This window comes from Vairimorpha necatrix, chromosome 1, assembly GCF_036630325.1.
Source record: "Vairimorpha necatrix chromosome 1, complete sequence".
NCBI lineage: Eukaryota > Fungi > Microsporidia > Nosematidae > Vairimorpha > Vairimorpha necatrix.
The window spans coordinates 1,348,588-1,375,489 of record NC_088816.1 but is presented as its reverse complement, the minus strand read 5'-3'; the positions used below and the strand labels follow the sequence as shown (position 1 = coordinate 1,375,489).

The window sequence follows — 26,902 nt, the reverse complement described above, 5'->3', positions numbered from 1 at the left end:
AAGCCACTAAAATGCGTCATTTATTGAGCAGGGAAAAGCCGAGCCAATCTAATTTAAAAGATATGAAATTTTAAGCAATGAAATTTTAAATTTACTTTTCAAGAACAAATAAGTTTTAGGCAGTTATGGAATTTTAAGCTGCTTATTATTTGTAAAATATGGAGATAGTAACAGGCCCCTGAAATAGCACGATGATGTTTTCAATTTCGTGTCCAGTCTTGCCTTTTTAATCTGCTACAAATTGAGGAATACTTCTTGTTTCTACAAAAACAGCCTAAGTTTTTATGTCGCCCGCGTATAAAAAGTCTCAATTCACTGCTCCTGACAAATTTGAGATATTTTATAGATCATACTTATAAAAAGGCTTCCCCTGCCAATATAATGACGTATTAATGTTCTAAACATTCTTCATTATTTAAATATCTCTCGAATTTATTCTGAAATTCACTCGGGAATATTTCTTTATAAGGCAAGATCTTCTTAAAATATTCCTTAATTGGATATTTTCTCAATAATCTGCTAAGAAGAATTTCATAAAACTCGTCTTTGGTCTCTTTGTACATTTTCACACTGTGATCAAAGGCCAAATGAAATGACGGCACACATTTTATTAATAATTTGATATTTTTTATATCAAATTTCCTTTTTAATAAAACATACAAGATATTACAATTATCTAATATCAATAAATGTATCAATTTACACCATCTCTTTGTCAATCCAATCTTGAATATTTTCTCAATATAAATTACGCGGATTAAAATGTCGAAATTCGGGTCATTAAGTTTCAAATTCATAATTTTCAAGAAGTAAGGAACACAAAAGAGATAATTCTTTAATGTAGAATATTCTAAAGGAATACACAGAGGATTATTCAAATATTCTAATCTTTGTAAATTAATTTTACAATTGTAAATAATTTCAGGATAAAAATTTATAAAAATTTTGTGATATTCGTTGATCACTGAATATTTCGAATATAATAAAATCTTCTCTACTTTTTTATATTCCAAATTTTTACTATTCAGAAATGTCAAGGCATTTCTAAAATCCATGTCAAGCGCATTTAAGAAATAATAAAAAGATAAGTAAGATGAATTTAAAAATGAGTCATCTTTAATATTCATAAGAAGAAGACAAATAAGTGGAGAAATCTTATAATTAAGATTTAATATCTTGGTTTTAGTCTCTAAATTCATGTTACTTATAATTTTACATATCATGTCAATATCTGATAAATATAATTTATGAATACTAATCTCAATATTTAAAAGAAAAATGAATATTTGAAAAGCTTCTTCCTGGGAGAAATCAGAGTTAGAAATAAATTTGTGCTTGAAATTTGTAGGCAGATCTTTCATATTGAAAGAAAAAGAAGATTTATGAAATAAATCTTCTTTTATGCAATTTATAATTTTTTCAGATTTGCATAATTTCAGGAATAAATCTGGGCAAAATATTTTGTCATTTATGTCTTTGAAATATATGAAAAATATGAATCTTGTAAAAATGTCATGTTTGTCAATTTTATTGAATGTTTTTAAAATGCCCTTTGAGATTGTCCTTGGGGCCAAGTGTCTGTGGTGATATAAATATTTGAAATATTTTTGATTCATAAAATGGGGTCCAAAAAAATTAAACTTCTTCAAATTTACATGAGCAAATTTAAAATCAACAACTTCTTTAAATTTACATGAGAATTTTAGTTTATAAATTTTTGAATCAACAAATTCAAATGAAATTCATTTATTTTAAACAAAATCAATAATAAATATAAATAAAATCTAGTTAAAATAAAATTTAAAAATCTAAATTTTTTAAAATAATAATCTTTTAATATTTGTCCCAAACATTAGAATGCTTTTCCGTAGAATCAGTCTCTTCTAAAATTATCGATTTCCTTACTGGCGAACTTATTTCTAAAATATTCTTCTCTACAATTTTCTTCTCTTTGGTTTTGGGCTCTTTACTTATTTTCGCTTTTTTAGTCGCTACACTCTTCTCATTCACTACACTTCTTTTTATCGTCTTTTTACTACTCGTCACTTTTGTAGTAGTCGTCTTCTTTTCAGTAATCTTCACATTTTTACTTTTCTTCTTTTTTCTTAATTTTGTCGTCTTTGTTCCTTTCCTTAAATTTTCATATTCTTCTTCTTCTTCTTCTAATGCCAAATTGTAAGCTTCTTCAAATTTATCCAAATCTTCATTCCATAAATCTTTAGGAGTTTTCTTTAATAATGTCTCATATTCATTTTTACTCTCTAAATATTCTTTATTTAATTTGTCAATTCTTTCTTCTGTTAAACTACAAATTTCCATAGACAAAAGATAATTAAAATTATCAAATGGTAAAAAATTCAAATTTTCTAAATTTTCTTTTATCTCTGCTCGTTTTCTTTTATTAATTATTAATTCGTCATTTACTACTAATCTAATAAATCTAACTTTATTTTCATTTTTTAACATGTTTTCTTTCAAAACTTCTAATAATTTCTCTTTTCTTTTTAAATAAAATGTTAGTCTGACGTAATAAAATTCTTTTATAATTTCTTCTGGTGTGTCATATTTTTTTATCTTTGAGTTTTGATCAAAACAAATCATATTATTTGTACTTATTATTGTTGATAATCTCATGTTCTTTGGTTTTTTATTAAATCTTACTTTTATATTTATAGTCTTGTCTGTGTTACAGTCGTCATATTCGTCAATTGCGTCAGAATCTCTTAGAGATTCTAAGAATATTTTATAATTTTCTGTCCAAGTTCCAATAGGAAGTTCTGTAATTAAAAATTCGTCATTTTGGTCATCCCAATTTCCATCTACTTGATATTTTCCAGGGGAAATTTTCGTAATTGACCCTATGAAATTTTTATAATAAGGAATCATTTCTACCATTGGTTCATCTTTTAAAAGTTTCCTGATATTATTGAGAATGTCTAGAGGATTGAAATTTGGGATATTTGTAGACCAGCCAGTGCCTATCCCGTCTGCTCCATTTACAAGGACAGTCGGGATTATTGGCACATACCACTCGGGCTCGATGATCTTGTTTTCTTCGTCGAGATATTTCAAAATCAAGTCATCAGATTTATGAAAAATCAGCCTGGTCAGAGGATTCAAATATGTGAAAATGTAACGACAAGCCGCGTGATCTTTCCCGCCTTTGAGTCTCGAGCCAAATTGCCCTTCTGGAATTAAGAAATTTATATTATTTGAGCCTACGAAATCTTGAGCTAATCCGATAATAGTCGAATTTATAGAAGCTTCTCCGTGATTATAAGCAGAATCAGACATGACATTACCAGTAAGAGCCACAACTTTGACTTCACTTACCACATTTCTCTTGAAACAAGTAAATAAAATTTTCCTCTGTCCTGGTTTAAATCCGTCTATTACACTGGGAATAGACCGAATATTATCAGCCATAGAAAATAAGATCAATTCCTTATTTATAAAATCAGATATAGAAATGACACTCGGTCTTTGATCTAAAAATGTATCCCGCTCTAGACCGAGTAACCAAGTCTTTCTATTGTCCGCTTTCTTTTTACTAAATGCCAAATCTATCAATTCCCTGTCTTCGTCTGTAGCAGGCGCGAAATTTTTAATGTGTTTTGGTAAATCTGAAAAATAACCCAAGGCGTCTTTTGGGGTGGAAGTACCCAGACCTTTGTAATATTTGTAAGTGTAATCTGAATGAAGATCTTTAAATTCATTATATTCTTTCAAAGTGAAAAAATCAACCACGTCTCCTCTTTTATTTCGCCCTTTGATGATCGGCGTGATAAATTCTTGGAGAAATCCCGGAATCTTAAGAAGCGAAGGGTACGAGTGGTCGAAGAAATTTATCAATAAGCCTTTTATGTGACTCCCATCATGGTCTTGATCTGCCATGATCATAACATGACCATATCTGAGACTCTTAGTGTCTGTGTACTCTTTCTTGTGCTGTAAGCCAAGGATCTGTTTTATGGCATTAATTTCTTCATTTTTGATAATTTGAGCATTCGCCGCTTCTCGGACATTTAAAGGCTTTCCTCTGAGAGGAAAAACGCCCAATTTCTCAGTGCCCACTAAAGATCGGCCACTCATGACCATCGTCTTGGCAGATTCTCCTTCTGTCAAATACAAAGTGCACTCGTCAGACTTGGCAGTACCAGCCCATTTTGCATCATCAAGTTTTTCAAGTGCGACTCTCTTTTTCTTTTTACCATCTTTCTTTTTTAATTCTGCTTCTTCTTTCGCTCTAACAAATCTTTCTATTTTTGTTACTATTTCTGTGTTCTTAATAATTTTCTCTATAAAATCCTTAAGGGGCTCACATTTCTTGCCAAATGCGCCAACTCTCAGTGTCAAATTTTCTTTAGTCTGCGAATCAAAAGCAGGATTTTCTATTAAAGAATTTACAAATAAAAACATAGAAGATTTCACTTGGAAAGGTTTCACATTCTTGATATTCTTCTTTTTTAATAATTCAATAATTGGCTCAGTAATTTGCTCGACCACGTGGTTTACATGAGACCCGCCTTTGCTCGTCGAGATTGAATTTACAAATGAGACTTGTTGAAATTGTTCATCACTTGTAGTGAAAGCCAATTCCCATCTATCATTAATTTTACTATGTACTATCTTGCTATCTTCATCAAGATACAATTTCACATAATCTTCAAAATCTTTAATTTCTAATTTTTCGTCATTTAAATAAACTTTGACTTTTTTGACTATGCCTGACAAATCGTAGACTCTTTTTTTAAGAAGAGAAACAATGTCTTCGTCTAAATTGTCCATTTTAAATCTATTCAAATCTGGTTTAAAAGTTATTCTTGTAAAATCTGCCTTTTTATTATACGCTTTAATTTCTGGTTTCCCTGTAACTGACATATTATTTTTATAAACTTGCTTATAAATCTTTCCTACTTCTTGATCAGCTGTCTCTACTATAAATTCAGTAGAAAATATATTGCATAATTTCGCCCCATATCCATTTCTTCCTCCTGTTACTTTTTTTTCTTTATCGTCATAATTTGAAGATGTCAAAAGTTGACCAAAAATAAGTTCAGGAACATAAACTTTCTCTTTAGAATGAATTCTAATTGGCACACCTTTCCCATCATTAAAAACAGATATTGTGTTTTCTATGGGATTTATGTCTACTTTTATAGTTTTCATTGTTGGATCTCTAATTTTATTATCAGCAGCATTTACTAAAATTTCATCAAATATTTTGTATAATCCTGGGACAAAACTAATATTTTTACTGATGATTTTTTTTGTTGATTCATCAAACACGTACATGCTTTGGATTTCTTTTTCTACTGAACCAATATAAGTGTCTGGTCTTAGTAAAATGTGTTCTAGTGGAGTTTTCTTTTGATATGTTTCTTCAACTGTTTTGACCATTTAGGGTAAAAATAATTTTCGAAATTTATTTATGCTGAAAATTTTATATTTATGCTTTTAAACAAACAAATTCTTATGAAATTAATTTACCTTTGTAATAAAAAATCAAAATTAATAAATTAATGTTCTAACATTACATATCTAATATCTAGTTTATCTAACATTACATATGTAATATCTAGTTTAACATTACATATCTAATATCTAGTTTATCTAACATTACATATGTAATATCTTGTTTACATATCTAGTTTACTCATAAAATTTATTATGTTGATGTGTTTTTTTGTTTACCCTTGATTTGATTATTTATGAAAATAAGTTTATTACAGATTTTTGATCTTTCTTCTCTAGTCTTAGAAAGTTTTATTGGTTATTATCTTTATAAAGATAATAAAAAGAGGCTTAGTATAAGCCTCTTAAAGACTATTAATTTTTATGACATCATAAATGATATCATTTATATTTTATTTATAAGTACTAGTTCTATAATTTTCATGATTTATATGTTCTTTATGTCCAGAAAGAAGTTTCTCATTTTTGTCTGTTTTTTGACTCTTTATAATTCGTATTTTAACTTATTCTTCATTTTCTTATTAATTCCCATTTATTTCTTCAATTTGAATTTGCCTTTAGACTCCCGAATTATTGAGAATATCAAGTCAAGGAAGAAGACACTAGGGTGTTACACTGTTTATTATATAATCTGTTTATTTTGTACTATTACTTCTTTAAATTTAGTTTTACACATAAATTACAGAGGCTTCAAAAGATTAATTTTCATTTTTATGAATTTTGTTATGATTTTCGATTTGTCTAAAAAGATTTCTGTGAATATTGTTTTATTAATTTTTAAGTCTAGAGAAAGTTTCTGTTTGAGATTTTTGACTAAAATTAAGGCCACTGGAAATGTGTGCATTAGTTCATTTTTGAAGATTTTTTCTGTTTTTTATATTAGTCCAATTAATGAAGATTTTATTGTAATTTATTCACTTTTAAATGATATTTCTTATTTTGAGACTGTGGCTCAGATTAGGAATTATAAAAATAGAATATTTTTAGAGACGAGGTTTCTTCTGTACCCGTACATTTTTAATATTCTTTATGTTTTTTATAGAAATATTAAGTTAAGATTTTATGATGAATATTCTAAGATGATGTATTTCTTATATATTCACATATTCTTTATAGAAATTTATCAATCAATTTCTTATTATCATAAATTACAAGATCATGAAGAATCTAATAAAATATAATCAATATATTAAATTTTATAAATTTAAGAAAGCATAAAAAAAATTTGAGCATAAATTTCGTGAGGAAAAAATCAAAATAATGCATATTAAATTTTAAAGCCCTTTATGGTAAGAACCCCATAACTACTGAATTAAGAAACATCGTTATAGAGTTGTAGTATCTAAATAACATACATTAGATACAAATGATTTACATTGTAAAACCGTTGCATTTATTACACGAAAACAACAAAATCAAAATAAAGAGCCTACTTAGCAGTTAAGTAAAAGCAAAATGCTTACGAAAACGGATCGTGTTGTAAAAAACAAAATTGTATTCAAACATTTTGACTCTTTAAGAAATTTCCAACATACAAATGTAAATTTGACCATATCTTCAATTTCGAAATAATAAGGAGTTTTCTCTTTATTACGTAGACAAAATAAATATAAATCTATCTATACCCTTGAAATTAGTAGGTATTTAAACTGGATTCAACGCTCATACGACACAAAGTTAGAAAATTAAACTGAAGCCTGTAAGAATGTGCAAGTAAATCGGGGCCAAAATATTAGCTGTATGTGTGCAATTATAATAAGTGCTTTATTAGTCGTGTTTAAAAGCGAAGAGATACAACTCTGAGAAGTTATGGGAGAAATTGTCTTGTTCTATTTACGAATAATTCTGGTATAGTTCTTATAACTTATAATGCTTGTTTTCATCTTTCGCTAGAAATTTTACAGAAATTTATATAACTAGGCCTAAATTATAAATTTCTGCCTCCATATTTGACACAATAAAATCGTGTCAAATAATTCTAAAGTTTAAGTCATGATTTTTATTCTGCAGATTGTCAAATTAAATTAAGCCTAATTGAAATTGTAGACACGACAAAAACAAGATAGTAAGTGACAAAAAAAGATTTTTTAATTTTGATGTTATGGCACTATAAAAGTTTAAAATCCCACTGTAATAATCTAAACTCAAGAATATTTTAAAAATTAAGTTGTTTATTTATTTGGTCTAGTTTTTTTCTGTGTCATTTTGCTTGGTCTTCTTTTTTTGACTCCTTTTTTTATATTCGGGTATGTGTCTTGACCAGTCTTCATTCTCTAAATTCTTATCTTCTTCCAAATTATTTTTAATTATCATCTTCTTTATTTCATAAACAGGGTGTTTATTATTCACTAAACAATCTGTCACTATTTGTTTAACAATAGTAAGTCCATCATAAGATCCAACTACTGACACATATTTCCCTGTAATAAAAATATAACATTTACTAATCATCTTAAGAGCTTTTAAAACCAGACTATTTTTACCAATAAGTCGATCTCTTCTTCTTTCAAAAACACTCTCGCTTTTTACTAATTTCCTTATATTAATAATTTCTCCTACAAAATCATCTTCTAAAACTTTACTGGCTGTTTCTACGTCACAATTCTTAGAAATTAATCTTATAAATTCACAGCCTTTTATAAAAATAAAAGGGTCTCTTGTCTTTTTAGTAGTGCAAATTTCTAGACTTCTTTCTTTGAGATTTATTTCACATGATAATTTCTTGTTTTCTAGTGCTTTGATTATGTATTTGGAAACTTGGTCTATGTATTTTTCCCTGTATTTTGGGAAATACACTAGTAATTTGTTGGTTTCTGAAATTTCATTTTTGAAATCTTTCTCGTCGAATTTGACTTCATTCATGCAGGACAAAAAAATGAAAAATTTAAAAAAAACAAAGATTTTTAAAATTAGCATTTGCACAAAGCATATTTATTTGAAGAAAGCAAATATTAATAATTTAACATTTATTATTAAAGCAAATTTCATAATTAGCAGATGCCATTTTTGTATAAAAAAGATGAAAGAAAGCATAATTGTATATTTCATGTTTAAACTCAAAGCAGATGTGTGTGTGTACAAGTTTATGAGACAAATTTCTTAATTATCATGATGTGTTCTTCTCATTTACTTCCGCCGAGTATCTTTTCTTCGCTAGATTTATTTGTAAATAAAAATCAAGTGTAGTGATGCAAGTAACCAATAAAGAAATAAAAAAGCACTTTCTTAATTCGCGTTTGTTCATGGGGTAAAAAACAGGAGGAAATATAAATAAAAAATATATTAAATTGAAAAAAAGGAAAGAAGTTTTTATTGACGAATTAAAGCATTTTATCGAAATTTATTTTCTAAAAATTTTATATTTGAAATGTCAAAATAAAATAAAGAAAACTTTGACATCAAATCTCGCGCTTTATTTCTTATTTATGGAATTGATGGATGACAGTTTGCTCGATCAAAAATTTATATCTTGAGATTATTCACTATCTAATAAAAACGGCGAAAAATCAATTTACTACCTAATAAACAACAATTTCACAAATATTAAATCAAAACACTAAATTTATTTTCTAAATTTCTTACTGTGATTATAACACTTCTTAATCTTCTTATACAAGAGACTGTCAAATAATCCATAAATTTTACAATACAAAGATTCTGAAATTCGTGTATCTTTAACTTCAAAAATAAATTTCTGATTTTCTTTATGCGTCATTTTGTTTGTAAACAAACAAAATATCATTTTTGATTTATTATCAATATTTTCATTCTGAATTTTTTTAAACATTTCCATACATTTCTCATTTTTCCCTTTATACAAATATCTCAATGCTTTCTCCAATTCCCCATATTTCTTCTTTTCCTTAACTTCTTTATTTTCTAATTTTTCAAGTACTTTTCTTTTATATTTGTTTTTACTAGTTTTCACATAAAAATAAATTATTTCGTCGCCTATAAAAAATTTATAAAAAATTTTTATAAATTTTAAAACTAATTTTGTAATTTCAGGATCATTTTGATAAAACATTCTGATTATTTTTAAGTTATCGATATTTTGGATTTTATAATAAATATCTTTAAAAATCTTTATACAAAAGTTTTTTATATACTTGTTTTTGGTAATAAAAATATCGAGAATTTTGTTGAAGATACCTTCGGTGAGATCTTTATCTGATGAAGATCTTATAAGTTTATGGAGTTTGACTAGTTTAGATATTGTTAATGAGTATGTGTCATTATTATAAAATTCAATTTTTGATAAAGAAATGATTTTTTTAGTTGAAGAAAGTGTGTTTTTAGAAGTCTCAATTTTAGGTAGAGAATTGGGATTATTAGTCGACATGGGCAATAAAAAATAAACATTTTTATCCCTTTCTAAGTACGAGATAATAAAAAGAATATCATCTTATTTGTTTAAATATTACAAATAACAATTATAATTTTATCGATTTTTTTTAGAATTGTTTAGAATATGCATTTGTTGAAAGTATAACATGTCAAATGTCATCCAATTATTTATCAAATGACATTCGACACAAGATATTTGACATGTGACATTTGGACTATAAATTCCGTAAATAAATAACCCCATGTTTTCTAATGACAGTTTTACGTACAACAGTATTTAATAAATTTACCCTTAACTTACAATTATCTTAACACAAGGAAAAATATATTATAACAATATATCCGTTCCCATACTTTTTTGCAATAAAAAACTGTCAACATATACGGGGGTTAAACGTATAGTGCCATGTTTGAATTTTTAAAATAAAAAAAAAGTATATTGAAATAAATCTTCTCCCGCTCTTGCCTTTTCTAAACAGCCTAAAATATTTCTGTCTTCTTATTTTCCACAATTAAATCCCATCATAGAAGTCTTTTCGATTCTCAAGGCAAGATTTTCATCATTTCATTTTGCAGAAAGTCCAATTGAAGCAAGTCTTGATAATGTTTTGAATTAAATTATAACAGCAAGTGTCCCGGGGTTTACAGTAATATGATAGGCTGATTAGAAAAGACAAGAGCGAGAGAAGACTTTAATTCAATTTACTTTTTATCTATTTAAAAAATTTAAATTATATGGGAATATAGAAATTCAAACATTGTACTATAACGATTCAAACATGGCACTATAACGATATAAACCACATTATAACTATCCTTCGCTCCATTATGGATATAAAGCAACTTAAAAATTTTACTCTGATTACTCTCTAAATTCATTCTTAGACTACAATAGTTATGTCTGTTATAAAAAACATGAAAATATACATAATATTTTGCACATAATTTTTTATATAAATTTTACTGTGAGCCAAATAAACTAACCCTAGTGATAAAAATTTATATCAATTACATAAACTATTTAAAAAAAAGGTAAAATAATTATTATAAACAATTTGGATTAATATACGTGATCCACATGAATACATTTCTTATTGTAGTACACACCTTAAAATTTTATATTAATCTATATTTTTCAAAAGGTATTGCAGGCTTATTATAGTTTAATGTGGACCGTAAAGCGGGGTTATCGAGCATATATAGAACATAAAAAACGAAATTGTATTGAATTTCATGGATTGGCAATAATGGTAATTGTTGCGTATAAAGTTTTACGATTAAAGATTTAAGCAGAAATTTTTTGTAGAGGATTTAGACGTGTAGTAGTGCGCAATCTATATTGTTGATTACAGTATACTAAACTAAAAATGAGTCGTGTTTCATAATCTTGTTTATTTCTTCTGAATTTTTTTTGGAGTCTCAATTTAGACGTGGTAGGATTAATTTTGGCTTGATAAAAAGCATTCTGGAATAATAAATTATATGTATAACCGAGATTAATCGATATTTTAGCTAGTGCTTTTTTGCGAGATATGACCACCACCCCGCTGGGGGAAACCTTTGCGTAGTTAATTATCATAATAGAAAAAAACACGGATCTATCAGAATGATGCGTACTATATTAGCAATACTTCCAAGACTTTTGATATGATCTAATATTGCATTTTTAAATACAAAATATATAAACTTGCGACCAGATAAGCATGAAATACTAAAACTGAAATGGAGATAAACTAGATATATAAATTTGTTTAAAAATTCATTGGTGTAATCGTATAATTGCGAAGTTTAAAGATTAGAATATTTAAAAAATTAACGTAGTTGATCATACTATAAAATATTGCTTTTTTACGTGTTAGAAAAGATTTGTCTTAGTGACAAAAAAGGTATAGAAATTAAAATCCATTAAAAAATTTTTTTTTTTTGCTCGCGTATGCCATAAGTTAAAAAAAACGTAAAGATAATTATAAAAATAAATGCACACATTTTAAGCATCAGTATAGATTTATTTGTAAAACACACAGCCAATTATAACTTTCATAGGGTCGAGTAAACAAGCTTTAATGGTCCATTCACAGCTTAAACGTAGATAGACCGATATTTCCTTAACAGTATTCTAATTTAAATTTTTTAAACATGTAAAAGAAAAATAGTTTAGATTAAATTTGTGATCTTATACATTCTAAATAAGCAAAAAAACTTCTAATTTAACAGGTCTATACTGATAAGTTCTATGTTCTTTTATAAAAAAATTTTAAGAATGATACCTTAGAAAGATAAACATCTATAAATCATTTCTCCAAAGCTATTTTATAATATAGCGAGTAGAAATTAAAAAACACAAGTTATATTTACTTGTAGCTTGAGCAATATTTTCACTTTGAACGACCTAAAAATGAAATTACAACAGAATTAGCACGGATAAGCACTGTACCTGTCTATTGTTTTTTGAACATAGTTTTTTTATTGTTTATTTTGCATCATATTTCAAATATTTTTTCTTGAAGTTACAAATACTTATTTTTATATTAAAAGTGTTACAAATATTTATTTTTATGTGAAAAGTGTAATAAATATTAGTAAATCTGCTTCGATTTTTTTTTCAATTTATATGTTTTATTTATTTCTTATTTTTTTTTTCTTGAGCTTTTTCTGTTAATTTTTTTCTAATGTTGTCAATAGCTTCTTCGACCTTAAGATTTTGAAGTTTAATCTCTTCAAAAATCTTATTCTTTTCAATCATTTCAAATTTGCCTGTTTTATGGCTAAGCAAAAAGGTTTTAGTTGAACCTGAAAGTAATGATATAATTGCGTATATTTTTTGTAAGGATTTTTCATGATGTTCTTTCAATTTCAAAATTATAAAATTCAATACTTGAAGCAAATTGACATCCTGTTTTTCTCTACTTTTATTATGTTCTTTTGTATTTCCATTATATCCAATATTGGTACTAACGTCTTCTAAAGTTTTTAAAAATCCATTTTTACTTACGTCATTTTCGTTCATATATTCTTCTACATAAATCAATAATACAATTTTCAAAAAATGGTAACTTATTTCTCCTGGCCAGTGCAATAAATTAATTATGTTCTGTACGATTTCTTCTCTTTTACTTGCATTACTTTTTTCTTTTTCAATTATAATATTTAATTCATTTTTATCTATTATTCTTATAATAATCAAAAAATGTGTTAACAATGTATTCAACCCTGTATTTGCATTTTCTAATATTCGTCTAATAAAAAATTCAGTTTGCTTATTATTTTCTAATAAAAAATAAAACAATTCGGTACATTCGTAATATTCTATCTTGGATAGAGCAGAGATCTTAATTAACAAATTCATAATTTCGTTGCGACCTTGATCATCTATATTTGTGTACTTTTTGTCGGCAATAAAATATTTATGTAATTTGTCGATGATTTTTTCTGTCTCCAGTTTCGCCCGTTTGCTCTCATCTACTATATATCTTTTGTCTATATTATTCTTTTCTAATTTATAGTTTTCGTCTATCAAATTTCTTATTACATTATTAGAATGTATAAACGGAAACTTATTATTACGATCTTCTAATAAACAAACACATTTAGCAAATACTTTATCTTCCAATTTATTCTTGTCAATTGTTATTGGTATTATTGTATTAGATAATTCCCTTATATTTATTTCGAAAAAATAATAAATATCTTCTATATTTATTCTAAATCTTATGCTATGATCATTATTTGCTAAATTTTTATCTATTTTGATGTATGAGTCAGGAATACATGAATTAAGTTTAGTTAAATGCCGAATTCTCACCATTTCTTTTATTGCTTCTGCTAAATAAGATTTTTTTTCACATATATATTCAAAATGAATTTGTTTTTTTGAGTGTCTTTCTTTATGTATTTTTATAGACGCTTTAATTACATCTCTAATTGTATAAGTTTTAGCGCAATCAATATACCTTTCTAATTCATTTCTATTGTATATCAAAATAATTGAATCTGTGAGTTTAGACCTATAGCTCTTAGCTATTTGTCTCTTATATTCATTAATTGTTTCAAGTAAATTTTTTCCACAAAATACGTGTCCATGCAAGTCTCTTTCAAAAGGATAAATATCATTATATATATCGTTTATACTATAACCAATGTGTCCAACAATCCCTGGAGATATGCTAACGCTAGAGTACTCCTTTTTAAGATCTAATGAAATATAATCACCTTCTTCAATTTTATACATAACTTCATTGACAATACCATCAAGCAAATTGTGGTTCGCTCCTACAAATACAATCGCAAATAAAAATTTGCTGATGTTCATAATGGGGTATAACAAATTTTTTTTTATAGAAATTATGTAAAATAAATATATTTTATTATCAATGATATCATATAGGAAAAAAAGAAAATGTAATGAATATTCATCTTAAATAAAAAGTTTATTTTATACATTTTATTAGTTTATATCAAATATCTAGTTTTTTATAAAAAAAGAAACAAATTTTACAGTTAATATTTGTGACATGCTCACATTAGTTCAATGGTTTTTTATGTTTTCATATTAATAAATATAGATCTATACCAGAGGTGGGCAAAAGCCGGCCCGCGGGCCGGATCCGGCCCTTTTGCTAATTTTATCCGGCCCGCTTAAAAATTCTAACGCAATTTTTTTAAAACTCTTTATGAGATTTTGTTGACATAAACATTATTAGTATACGAACTGTATATATAATAGGCGAAATAAAATAAGCGTTTGGCTGATTAACTAGTGTGAACGATGCGGGTCGCTCGCGACAATCGCTCTCATGGCGGGGGGTTCATCGAACATAAAGTAGATCGCGCTAGGTTTAAAATGCATGTGTGGACGTTATATGCTGCACTCCTCTCGGCCTCTCAATGTTTGGGGGACGACAGAACGCACACCCGCATTGTTAATTATTATTTTATTCTGATCGCATACTCTTTTTTAGTTCGAATCTACCATTGGTTTGCATATATAAAATTGAAAAAGTGGACTTTTGTAAGTAAATTTTTAAAACTTTGGTTTTTTTTATTGTTTTTATTTAACTTATTTTTTTATAGCCCTTTTAAAATGAGAGAAATTAAAAAAAGAAAAGTTGATTTGGAATGCAGAAACTTCAATGAAGATTGGACGGTAAAATATCTTTTTACAAACATTAATAAGAAAGCAATTTGTTTAGTTTGTCAGGAAACAATTGATGTTTTCAAAGAATACAATTTAAGCAGGCATTTTACAACAAAACATCCAAAATATGCATCACTTTCTTTACAAGAACTAAAACATAGCTGAAAACTTAACAAATAACTTGAATTAGCAACAAAAAATTTTTACCAAACGAATTAATATTATAAAATCTACTACAAAAGCAAGTTATGCTGTCGCACACAAAATTGCTAAGTTCTGTAAGCCGTTTTCAGAAGCAGAATTTGTTAAACAATGCATGGTACAAGTGTCGGAGATATGTTGTCCTGAAAAGAAACTTATTTTTGAAAATCTAAGCCTTTCGAGAAGAACAATAGTACGCCGGATTGAAAATATTTCAGGAAACTTACTTGACCAGCTAAGCAGAAAAATTGCTGATTTTACTTATTGTTCTCTGGCTTTAGATGAGTCCTGCGATATTACTGATACAAGTCAATTATTAATATTTATTCGCGGCATTAATAAGAAATGTGAAATTATCGAGGAACTTCTTAGTGTGCATCCAATACAAATACAACTACTGGTAAAGACTTTTTTCTCGCTGTTGAAGAGTATTTAGTTAAAGTTAGTTTAACTTGGAATAAAATAGAAAGCGTCACTACGGATGGCTGTCTTAGTTTAACGGGGAAAAATATAGGCTTACTTAAACGAATTCGCGACAAAGTAAAAAAGTTACAACCAGAACACGATATATTATTTTTGCACTGCATTATTCACCAAATAATTCTATGCAGAAAAGTTTTGAAATTGAATCACGTCGTTACTGTTGTGACCAAAATTGTAAATTTTATCCGAGGACGTGCATTAAATCATCGACAGTTTCTTGAATTTTTGAAAAAAATTGAAAGTGACTACTACGAAATTCCCTATTACACTGAAGTGAGATGGCTTAGCATTGGTAAAGTTTTACATAGATTTCAATATTTGCTTGATGAAATAGCATCATTCTTGTCGATAAAAGAAAAACTACAAGATTTTCCTGAATTGCAAAATGAGGCTTGGCTAAACGATTTCTCGTTTTCAGTAGATATAGTAAAATATTTGAATGAACTAAATATAAATCTACAAGGTAAAACAAAATCGCTTTCAAAATGCACTCAAACGTCAAAGCATTTATGACAAAACTTAATTTATTTGCTGAAAACTTTAATAATAAATTATTAAATCATTTCCCCTCATTGCAAGCACGGCGAGAATCATTAAAAAATACAGATTTTTTTAAATATAGTGCAATAACACAAGACCTGCATTCTGAAATCCAAAGAAGATTTCAAAAATATTGAAAAACCTTTATCATTAATTGGCCATCCTTTCAATTTCGACGTGCAAGAAGCTCCTGTTGAAATTCAACTAGAACTAATTGACTTACAATCAAATAATTTACTAAAAGAAAATTTTCACTCAAACGAATTGAGTGCTTTCTATGGCGCGTTAAATAATGAACATTTCAAACATTTTTTGAACTATGCTCAGAAATGTCTCGTTTTATTTGGTTCGACTTATATTTGTGAAAGAACCCTTTCTTTAATGGTTTCCACGAAAAATAAATATCGATCACAAATTACTGACGAAAATCTACACTCGGTACTAAGGATTGCTACAAGTGATTTAGAACCTAATTTTGAAGAAATAATGTCGGAAGAACATTCGACATTTCACGTTTCGCATTAACATTAAATATTTATTTTAACGTTTGATGTTTTTTTTCTTTTTTGAATTTTTTTACTATTATATTTAATGATGCAATATAAATGTTAAATTGTAATAACCATGTGTCAATATAAAATAATTAATATCGTTAAGACATTAAAATGTAACAAAATAAAACCTTAAATTGTGTGGTTTATCTAATAGCCATTTATTTATAATAATATTTCCTTAAAAGGTACTTGACATATTATTATCTAATTGAAATGATACTTAATAGTTTTGTTAAAAATGGGCAGGGAAAAAACTTATCCGAAATTTCCGCTTGTGTAAAGCAAAGCCGAAATAGTCCTCCGGCCCGGGAGACATTTTAAAAAATTCATTTTGGCCCACAGCTTTAAAGTATTTGCCCACCTCTGATCTATACTGTTAGTATGTTATTTTAAATATATAATAACATAGGATAAAATTTTTTATAAAATCGTTAATAATATTGGTATAGTCATGGAATTGATTTTTTTTAATTTACTATGTATAATTTTATATCATAACGACAATTACATGTTAATAATACTAATTGAAAATATTTTATATTCTCTTTAACAAACTTCTCCTGCCTATAGAGTAAACATGAAATCAAATTGATAAAAAAAAATTTATTATTAATTTTTATCCAAAACTTCTACTATCTACAAATTTTATGATACAATATTGCGATTTGCTTTAGAATAAGTGTTGTTGTTGGTCTTAATTTTTCTATTTATTAAAAAAACCAGATAATAAATCAATAAAAAATTTATGTTTCTTAATTAAATTATTAATTGAAACGTTTGACGGGTACCGATACTAGCAATTATCATTCTTTCGTTTTTTATTTTTTAGCTACAAAAACTCAAATTCAAAAAAGAGAAACAAGAAACGTACAGAAATTGCGAGTATGATTTCATTAAAAATAACAAATTAACATGTTTTTGTATACAAAGTTCGAATATATGTTATCACTACTAAACCATATCTAAAACCCATTTGACCAAAGTTTAAAAATAATTTCTTCGCACCATATGATTTAAAAATACTAAATATGTGTTAAATTATCCTATATATATCATCTAATATTTTTTTACCATTCTTTGTTTGAATAGAATTTTTTTTATGTATATTCTATTAATTAGACAAAAATACAATGTTTAAAATATACTTAATATGAATGAGCTAGTAATTTCGTATTCTATAATTAATTTTGATAATTTGATATGTATTGATTTTATATTTTTTTTATTGCTGTGATTAGTATAAGTTATTGCCTTTATGTCATCTTTTTTTGAACTTTGTGTTTGAGGCTAAAAAAATGTATACCCTCATGGGCGGGGACTAAGAATATTATTTTGCCAAATACTTTTTTTATATAATTCTTCTACAATATTAGTTCGCGATTTGGTTTTAACTTTTTAAACGATGACGTTTTTTTTGTAATATCCAGTAAAAATATCTACTTTCTCAATTGACTTTAATTTTTATTAATTTATTAATATTTTTCATATAACAATACACATAACTTTATTTCTCAGGTAATTATATTAGATAATGTTATAGTTTACTTTTATAATATATTCAATATTTTTCAGCTCGATTTTATTAAAAAAAAGTGAAATAGCAAAATATCATATACACTGAGATTTCTATTTTCAAATTAGCATTTTAGAAATGTTTATATGATTAAGCGTTGCTTTATGGGGGTTTTATATTATCAAATACTATATCTAGTTATTAGGATTTTAAACATTATTTTTTTATCTAACAACTCATACAGATTATTAAAAAAGATTAAATTATACTTTATCCCATATAGTCTCAATATAGTCATTCAAGTTTTAGTCTCATTACAAAATTTGATTTTTTTTGATGATTAGAACCTAATAAAATTACAAAATAAGATTTACTTTTACTTTTGCATATTTTTTTTAAATTGTGTCTGCTTTTTTAATGTCATTATATTTTTTTCATAAATAAAAAATGTATAACCTCTTGAAAAAAATTTCTTGTGATGTGAACGAAATCTTATGATCCAAAACATATACACAATATAAACCCACGCTTAGATCAACATTAGGACAAATTTTTTGGAGTCTTAACGGGTTTTATCAGCCATAGGTAATTAAATTTTTACAGTCTAAAGATAAATTGATAGCAAAACTTGTATTTCGTAGAGCTAAAGTCGATTTATGTCTGCATTAAAATCGATTTTAAAGCACAGAAAATTATGCATTTAATGCAACTTTGGTGTTCGCGTAATATATGGCATTAAACTTTATTATTATACATCCTACTAATAGCGGAGATTCCTTAAATTAACTTGCAGACATGACGAAGTACAGCAGGAAAGTTTTGTGGATCACAATAAAACAATTATGCAACACGCTGGTCGCGGCTTGCAGGTGCAAGAAATTAACTCGATCTAATAAATTCAAGTTGTCGATGTAGTGGAATAAGGAGATGAATACTAAGAAGACAAATTATGTATTAATAATATGATAATTTTAGCAGAGCAATTAAAGATATAATAAAGAAAAATCTAATATAAATCATTTGAGTGTCTATAAATATGAATTGTAAAATTATTTTTTACTAAATTAAATAAGTTTAAAAAATCTTTTAAAACGTCTGGTTTATGTTATATAAGGTTATCTGAATAAAACCTTAACATTTCAATGCAACATGTGCTCGAATGCTTATGAACTTTGTATAAATTTCTACCTATCGAATATTAATGCAAAAAAAGACGTTATTACTTAGACAACGTCCAATAAAATTTTTATATAATTTATAATATTTGTTTAAGTTAATACAAGCCATTTTATAGTACAGCACCAGATATATGAAGTAGAATACAATATTCAATCATTTTATTATACTTTATTATTTATTCTAATCTTGTTTAATATTTCTGTAAATTTTACAAGAAAAAATACATAAAAATCTGGTAAGCATTTAATGAATCAAATTTAACACATGAGAACAATAAATGCGTATAAATCTAAAATTTTTGAAAAATGAGCTCAAATTGTTTATAAGAACACAAAATTAAAGAAGAAAACTTATACTGCATATATCTCTACCAGTTCCCTAAAAAGAAAAAGATTTGGGCCTTTCTAAAATTTTAAATTGAAATTCCGACTACAAATACGTCTCAATACAAAAGATTTACCTTATTTTTTTAAGAACTTATTTTTACTCGCTTTACCTCTTTACAAAAAAAAATTTTGATGACCGACATGACTTTACAGGCAAATATATTTCGAAAATGGATGCGTCAACTCATGTTGATTAAAATGCCGCAGATTTAAATAAATTATATTCTACGAAAATCAGGACACAATATACACTTACAGAAAATTCTTTCGTATTATGCATAGTATAAAAGTTTTTTTTTTCCAAGTTGGAAAAATATGGTGTATTTTTTTTTAATAAAATTTAATCTAACTAGACATGTATATAAGATACAAAACGAAGCTTGAAATTATTGCAGAATCCAAGTGTATACACAGCAGAGACATTAAGAAGACTTTGAAACATATCGCGAAATTTCCAAAAAGAGTAATGAGTTTTAGACAGTGTCTTGAATAATCTTAACTTTTTTTAGTGATGTTCTAATTAAACCAAAAGATTAAAAAAATCTTCAAATAAATTCAATTTTTCCAAAATATAAACACAAGCTTTAAAATGTTTTTTTTACTATAAGAGCGCGCTTTTCTCCCTCTTCCTTAAAATGGAGATTAATGATAGAAATAAAAATAAGAAGATAAACATAGCCAAACTTCCAAAATATCTTGGAAATTATCTTTCAAATATAAAAAGAGAAATGGAAATAGGTGAGTTAAATGTTGAAAATGATGGTAGAATTTCTCTTGTAATTTTTGATAAAACAGGATCAAATATTCCCACACATTACAATGTTAAACAAGTAGACAGATCTTCTTCTGATATTTATGTTTTAGCCAGTACACAAGATTCTTCTGCTGTAGAAGGCGTAGTTGATAATGAGTTGCTTGTTACGCCTGTAATAAACAGGAAATATATCGAATATAAAAAAGAACATGCCAATAAGCTTGAGAATACGACTGAAACTATTGATTCACTCGGGGAAGGAATAAGAATGGAGAAATTTGGAAATTTAAGAGAAATGGAAGTACTCGCCAAAAAGAGGAAGCAAATGCTTATTGACAAAAAAAGAGAAAGACTTGATAAAAATGAAGTGCTGAATATTGTTTTTAATGCTTTTGAAAAATATGAAAATTGGACTGTTAGAGATTTGGCAGATTTTACAGGCCAGCCTACTGCTTTTATTCAAGAGATAGTTAATGAGATATGTAATGTAGATAAAAAAGATCATAAGAGTATTTACAGTCTTAAAGATGAATATAAATAAAAGATAATAATTAAAAAAGTTTATAATTTTTAATAAATGGCAAAAAATCTTCTAAATCTTTAATTTTGTATGGACGAAGTGCCAAACAAGTAGTCAAATTTTCAGGCTGCTCAACCCACTCGACAAAATCTAAAGAAGAAAATTTTTCGGAAATTATTTTTATATCTTCAGTGGATATTTTTAGTATGACAGTCGTCATAGAATATATTAAATTTAAGTATTCTTTTGTATCTTCAGAGTCCTTGTATGTGTGTATCGCTTTAATGGCAGCATGACACGCCTGTGCAATTAGAGCGCCTTTCTTTATTGTTTTAATATTTGAAACTAAGAAAATGTACTGGACAATCATTTCTGAGGGCAAAGAGACCCGAAGTCATAAATAAATCTAAAGCATAAAACAAAATGCCACGACTGAGAATCGAACTCAGGACCTTCAGTTTACAAGACTGACGCTCTACCACTGAGCTACAGTGGCTTGAAAATCTTAAAAAATTAATTTTTTGTAAATGTAAATATGAATAAATTTTTAAATTTGATTTCGTAGATTTTACAGGCCATGTTTAAAACAATCAAAGGAGATTTTGAATTGGTAAATGGCTTTTCTACCAATTTATTATTAGAAATCTTACCTGGTAAAATTCACACTACAATTTATAAAGACAACTTCATCTTCGTAATATTTTCTAATACTACTATATGTTTAATAAATAAACCAGATTACTTAATTGTAAAATTATACGAAGGCCACGATGAACAAATTTCTACTGTAAAATTCTCGGACACTTTTATTTATGCGCATTTTTCTAATGGAAATCTCTGGAGAACAAAGTTTGCGGATTTGTCATACGAACTAGTAAAAGAAAGCGTCGATTTCTTCAGTGTAAATTCCGAAGATAAAATTTTGTACTTAGACAAGACCGGTCAAATATTTGTAAATGAAGAATTATTTGATAATTTACAATTCAATGTAAAGCACATTTCTCTGGTTGGAAATGATATTTGTGTAGTTTACAATGATAAAATTAAATGGAAAGAGAAAGAAATTCCCTGTCACGGTTTTAAATTTGCACATGATAAATTCGTGGTGGATTCAAAGGGAATTTACAATTTAGAAGAAGAGACATTTATGAAAATCAAGAATGTAGACGAAATAAAAGTAAAAGAAGAAGGCGTATATTTTCGGAAATCCGAAAAATGGTATAAAATTAAACAATAAACAATTTAACTTGAAATAATCTTTTTTTAGATCTATCTGTAAGATGAAATGAGTCTAAAGTTAAAATGTCGATTTTTCTATCCCCTAAAATGGCACTTCAGGAAAATGAGATAGGCCTCATTTTGAGCTATGGGAAAAATTACTATGCTGACAAAATAACTGAGACTGAAAATATAATAAAAAGTACATTTGACAGTATTTCACTAAAACTAGGCACTAGAGAAGTGGAAACAGGCCTCGCCCCACCTTCTGCTTGGAATCTCAAGTCTGATAGCCAGAGATCTCAAAGCGAGCAAAGTTTACAAGTGGCCAGGGTTTGTAAAATAATCGAAGGCTACCAAGAGCCAAGATACATGATAAATATAAAACAAATGGCCAAATTTGTAGTAGGGAAAGGTAAAAAAGTAGACGCATCTTTAATCCAGGATGGCATACGAGTGGGCGTCGATAGAGTAAAATACCAAGTACTACAGCCACTGCCAAGAAAAATAGACGCAAGTGTCACACTCATGCAAGTCGAGGAAAGACCAGACGTGACTTACAATGACATAGGAGGATGTAAAGAAGAAATAGAGAAAATTAGAGAAGTAGTAGAGAAACCTCTTTTAGAACCAGAAAGATTTATCAATTTAGGAATTGACCCACCCAAAGGAGTCTTGCTTTATGGGCCACCTGGAACGGGTAAAACTCTTCTGGCCAGAGCAGTGGCCAATAGAACAGACGCATGTTTTATAAGAGTCATAGGATCAGAATTAGTCCAAAAATATGTCGGGGAAGGGGCCAGAATGGTCAGAGAAATATTCGACATGGCAAAAACAAGAAAAGCTTGCATCATCTTCTTTGACGAAGTCGACGCCTTTGGAGGCACAAGATTTGAAGACAGTGGAGACAACGAAGTTCAAAGAACAATGTTGGAATTAATAAATCAACTCGATGGATTTGATAGTAGAGGAAATATAAAAGTACTTATGGCTACTAATAGACCTGATACTTTAGATCCTGCTCTTCTGAGACCAGGGCGACTTGATAGAAAAGTCGAATTTTCTCTACCAGATTTAGAAGGGCGAACAGCAATCTTGAAAATTCATGCAAAAACTATGAGCGTAGACAAAGACATTAGGTACGAACTAATAGCAAGATTATGTAATAATGCAACAGGAGCAGAACTGAGAAGTGTATGTACTGAGGCTGGCATGTTTGCTATAAGAGATAGAAGAAAAATTGCAACAGAAGAAGATTTCTTAAAAAGTGTAGACAAGGTTATAAAAGGATATGCTAAATTTTCGAGTACTCCGAGATATCTTACATATAATTAAACTTTGTTTGTAAAACCAACAAACTGTTTATGCAAAAAAAACTATAAAAAAGTTTTTAAATTTTTATGCATTGATTTTTTGTAAAAGTTAGGAAAATCTTACATAGGATTATAAAAATCTTTAACTAAGTTTTTATTCCTGCTGGTACTGTGCGATTCTTACTCATTAAAATCAAAAAGCCTTATCTGTTGGATTTAGACCAATAGAATTAGTATTCATTATAATTGCGCCCAGAAAGATACACAACATTTTTCTCGTATAAATATATTTTAGCCCTAACATCATGAATGAACTTTTACTGTCAGTGTTCAAACCAACATGTCATGTAAAATTTACCAATACAGATTGTGACTACCAAAACATTTTATCACTTATTATCGACACAGGGTTATTTAATATCAAAAAAAAATCTACAAAATTTTATGAAATAGGAAATGATTTATTAGAAATAATCTACAAAGACGAAATATATGTTTTCAAAGAAATTGTAATCTACATTGTACAAACAGAAAGTGACTCGATTCACCATATTTTACTCAATGATTTCTATTCCGGCCAATATATTACTAAACTTAATAAAATTTATCAGAGTTGTTTTCCTACAGACGAATCGTCTTTCTACAAAATGGGCACAAGTATGTTAAAATCAATATTATTAGACACGTACATGGAAGATAAAAATAAAGCTGATTCGTATTTTTTAGCTAAAAAATATGATGAAGCTTACAAATTATATTCAAAATATAGAAATTATAATGATTTTTCTCATTATTGTATAGAAATGTCAGTATATTGCAAATTCAAGTATGAAGACATTCCGTCACATTTTGTTGATACATTTTATTATAAAAGGTTGGTGTTTTTATTGTTGACGAGTCGAGAATATGATTTTTTATGTTATCAGGTATACAAATCTAGTACGAAGATTATTAAAAATATTATGTATGAATTGGGAGAGAGATTGTTTAAAACTAAAAAGTTTAAAAGAAAAGGATTAGAATTGATGTATTTTAATGGACAAGTGGCAGAAGAAGACCTTGATTTTGTATTTAATGGAATATTGAAAAAAAATAATTTTCAAGATTCCGAGTTTCAAAAAAGTTTTCAAGTTCAAAAATCAAATGAACTTGAATATTTAGACATTTGGCCTATGACGCAGCCTTTTAATTTAAGATTCCCAAATTTTACAATTTCAAATTTTAAGAATTTATATTTTATTGATCAATACCAAGAACTTAAAATTCATTTAAATGTAAATGAAACTGGGAAATATATTTTTAATAATTCTGAGCATGATTTTGATCAGATGATAAACCTGACTGTCAAGTTTAAAAAACTCGGCCTACATAAAAAAGAACTAATTTTGTGTTTAGACAAGAAATACAAATTTCATTTGTATTTCTTTGTCGTAGACAATTTCCCCATAAAAATTCGCACAGATTATCGACTTAAAGATCAAATTTTTATAAAACTAGAAAACCAATCTAAAAATTTGCTGAATATCAATTCTAAATATAAATTTAAGAATACTAGTGAAGATATTATTGATATTTATAAAAAAAATATACTAGGCCTGGATGATTTAATATCCATGGAAGTTTCTTCTTTAGATGTCATTAATGATCCAATTATGACAGATTTAGACTTTAAAAAGTTCTTAGTAAAAGATTTAAATATTTTTGATACCTCGGAAAATGTAAATATAAGTCTCGACAATAGAAGACATAAATTAGAAATAAAACGAGACGATATAATTTATAAAATACTAATAAATAAGAAGCAGAAACAGAGTAATAAGATTTTTATTTATATATTTAATACTTACACAATATCAGAACAATTAAAGCTTAATATGCTAGTGAACAATTATAAAAAAAGCAAACTTTTCTTAGAAATTTCAAATTCGAAATGTGAAGTTTTAGACGACAATTTTGTGGTTCCGCCTCAGATCAGTGGACTTTATGAATTTAGATGTAAGAATTTTACCAAAGAAGCAGAGTTTGAAATAAAAGTACGAAATGAGAACAAAGAATTTCTCGATTATGATTTGATTGTAGAATATTTATAATTTTAAATGGCTGAAGATGCCCAAACACCCCCCCCCTCAGAGGGTGTTCACTTTATTTTTTCGAACCCCAAAATTGAAGTGCAAAATAAAGGAGGAGCAAAGAAAAGACAAAAATTACTAAGCACTTATGACATTAAAAACAAGAAATAAACATACGTTTATGTACAGAATTATATTTTAATTTAAGTTTGTATATTTATAACAATTGATAAGCAGTTTTTACCCTTCTGATTTATTGGAATTGGGGACCAAAATGCTCCTCTCTGGGGGTGTTCACTTTATTATTTTGAACCCCAAAAACGAAGTGTAAAATAAAGGAGGAGCAATCATTAGCACTCAAATTACTTGCATTTTATAACAGTAAAAATACCAAATAATTATATATTTGTATACAAAATTTAATTTAAAAAAAGAAGATAATCATAAAACTACATAATTCTAAATAACTTAGCATATTTCAAATTAATTTTTTTGATTTAACAATCTGTATAGATCGTTGAACATTTATTTAAATTTTCTTATATAAATAATATTTATAATTTTAATTACTGGTTTATTATAAAAGTAGATTTTCTTCAAAAATCTACTTTTATAATAAACCAGTAATTAAAAAAAAATTTAGAAAAATAAGAAGGGCAAAAAAGATACAACACTTTAAATGATTATTAGAACTACATTTAAAATTAATTTTTGTATACAAGCATATATTTATTTGTTATTTTTAATGTCATAAGTGCTTAGTAATTTTTGTCTTTTCTTTGCTCCTCCTTTATTTTGCACTTCAATTTTGGGGTTCGAAAAAATAAAGTGAACACCCTCAGAGGGGGGGGGTCTTTCGGATCCTTCCTCCTTTTAAATATCTTCTGGTTTTATGATGTCCCTGTCTCTCATGGAATAAATATTTAAATTATTTTCAATATTTCAAGATGCAGCTTAGAAAACTAAGATGCCTTTTCGTCAAAGAAGTTTCTCGCTACTTATGATATTTCAAAGGATTAGTTTTATACTCGAACTTATTTTTTATATTATTTTTGTGTCATTTTCTAAGTTCGTCTTTATTGTAAAATTATTTTTTTATCCATTTATGAGACAGATAATTCTGCATTATGAGTCAGATGTTTTTTGTAATAATCGAGTCAGATGTTTTTTTGTAATAATCGAATCATAACTTCTGTATTAATGACATCTTTAATAT

At 27.2% G+C, this 26,902-nt stretch overlaps 11 protein-coding genes and 1 non-coding gene across 13 annotated transcripts; 5 read left to right on the top strand and 7 right to left on the bottom strand.

The window, feature by feature from the left end:
- Positions 1–389: 389 nt before the first annotated feature.
- On the bottom strand, positions 390–1,616 carry VNE69_01327 (uncharacterized protein; the record flags this gene model as incomplete). 2 transcript variants are annotated; one of them, XM_065472462.1, is made up of 1 exon in its annotated part: positions 390–1,616. In XM_065472462.1, the coding sequence occupies one exon, from the start codon at positions 1,614–1,616 to the stop codon at positions 390–392; it is 1,227 nt and encodes a 408-aa protein (XP_065328534.1). The 2 variants fall into 2 exon arrangements, with proteins under 2 accessions (XP_065328534.1, XP_065328535.1); XM_065472463.1 differs by having other exon boundaries at positions 390–662.
- A 217-nt stretch (positions 1,617–1,833) lies between these two features.
- Positions 1,834–5,400, bottom strand: VNE69_01326 (DNA topoisomerase 2 (TOP2); the record flags this gene model as incomplete). Its single annotated transcript, XM_065472461.1, has 1 exon — positions 1,834–5,400. The coding sequence occupies one exon, from the start codon at positions 5,398–5,400 to the stop codon at positions 1,834–1,836; it is 3,567 nt and encodes a 1,188-aa protein (XP_065328533.1).
- Positions 5,401–5,711: 311 nt separating this feature from the next.
- On the top strand, positions 5,712–6,656 carry VNE69_01325 (uncharacterized protein; the record flags this gene model as incomplete). The annotated part of the gene is made up of 1 exon (XM_065472460.1): positions 5,712–6,656. One exon carries the CDS (start codon positions 5,712–5,714, stop codon positions 6,654–6,656), a length of 945 nt encoding a protein of 314 aa, XP_065328532.1.
- A 1,003-nt stretch (positions 6,657–7,659) lies between these two features.
- VNE69_01324 (ribosome biogenesis protein (KRR1)) lies at positions 7,660–8,337 on the bottom strand (the record flags this gene model as incomplete). The annotated part of the gene is made up of 1 exon (XM_065472459.1): positions 7,660–8,337. One exon carries the CDS (start codon positions 8,335–8,337, stop codon positions 7,660–7,662), a length of 678 nt encoding a protein of 225 aa, XP_065328531.1.
- A 700-nt stretch (positions 8,338–9,037) lies between these two features.
- On the bottom strand, positions 9,038–9,817 carry VNE69_01323 (uncharacterized protein; the record flags this gene model as incomplete). Its single annotated transcript, XM_065472458.1, has 1 exon — positions 9,038–9,817. The coding sequence occupies one exon, from the start codon at positions 9,815–9,817 to the stop codon at positions 9,038–9,040; it is 780 nt and encodes a 259-aa protein (XP_065328530.1).
- Positions 9,818–12,442: 2,625 nt separating this feature from the next.
- On the bottom strand, positions 12,443–14,131 carry VNE69_01322 (uncharacterized protein; the record flags this gene model as incomplete). The annotated part of the gene is made up of 1 exon (XM_065472457.1): positions 12,443–14,131. The coding sequence occupies one exon, from the start codon at positions 14,129–14,131 to the stop codon at positions 12,443–12,445; it is 1,689 nt and encodes a 562-aa protein (XP_065328529.1).
- Positions 14,132–20,447: 6,316 nt separating this feature from the next.
- On the top strand, positions 20,448–21,107 carry VNE69_01321 (transcription initiation factor IIF subunit 2 (GTF2F2); the record flags this gene model as incomplete). Its single annotated transcript, XM_065472456.1, has 1 exon — positions 20,448–21,107. The coding sequence occupies one exon, from the start codon at positions 20,448–20,450 to the stop codon at positions 21,105–21,107; it is 660 nt and encodes a 219-aa protein (XP_065328528.1).
- Positions 21,108–21,117: 10 nt separating this feature from the next.
- Positions 21,118–21,456, bottom strand: VNE69_01320 (peptidyl-tRNA hydrolase (PTRHD1); the record flags this gene model as incomplete). The annotated part of the gene is made up of 1 exon (XM_065472455.1): positions 21,118–21,456. The coding sequence occupies one exon, from the start codon at positions 21,454–21,456 to the stop codon at positions 21,118–21,120; it is 339 nt and encodes a 112-aa protein (XP_065328527.1).
- Positions 21,457–21,510: 54 nt separating this feature from the next.
- VNE69_01910 lies at positions 21,511–21,582 on the bottom strand. The gene has a single exon. It is a non-coding gene; the product is annotated as a tRNA-Thr (tRNA).
- Positions 21,583–21,663: 81 nt separating this feature from the next.
- On the top strand, positions 21,664–22,323 carry VNE69_01319 (WD40 repeat domain-containing protein; the record flags this gene model as incomplete). The annotated part of the gene is made up of 1 exon (XM_065472454.1): positions 21,664–22,323. The coding sequence occupies one exon, from the start codon at positions 21,664–21,666 to the stop codon at positions 22,321–22,323; it is 660 nt and encodes a 219-aa protein (XP_065328526.1).
- An 89-nt stretch (positions 22,324–22,412) lies between these two features.
- Positions 22,413–23,639, top strand: VNE69_01318 (proteasome subunit RPT1 (RPT1); the record flags this gene model as incomplete). The annotated part of the gene is made up of 1 exon (XM_065472453.1): positions 22,413–23,639. One exon carries the CDS (start codon positions 22,413–22,415, stop codon positions 23,637–23,639), a length of 1,227 nt encoding a protein of 408 aa, XP_065328525.1.
- A 283-nt stretch (positions 23,640–23,922) lies between these two features.
- On the top strand, positions 23,923–25,707 carry VNE69_01317 (uncharacterized protein; the record flags this gene model as incomplete). The annotated part of the gene is made up of 1 exon (XM_065472452.1): positions 23,923–25,707. The coding sequence occupies one exon, from the start codon at positions 23,923–23,925 to the stop codon at positions 25,705–25,707; it is 1,785 nt and encodes a 594-aa protein (XP_065328524.1).
- Positions 25,708–26,902: the final 1,195 nt, after the last annotated feature.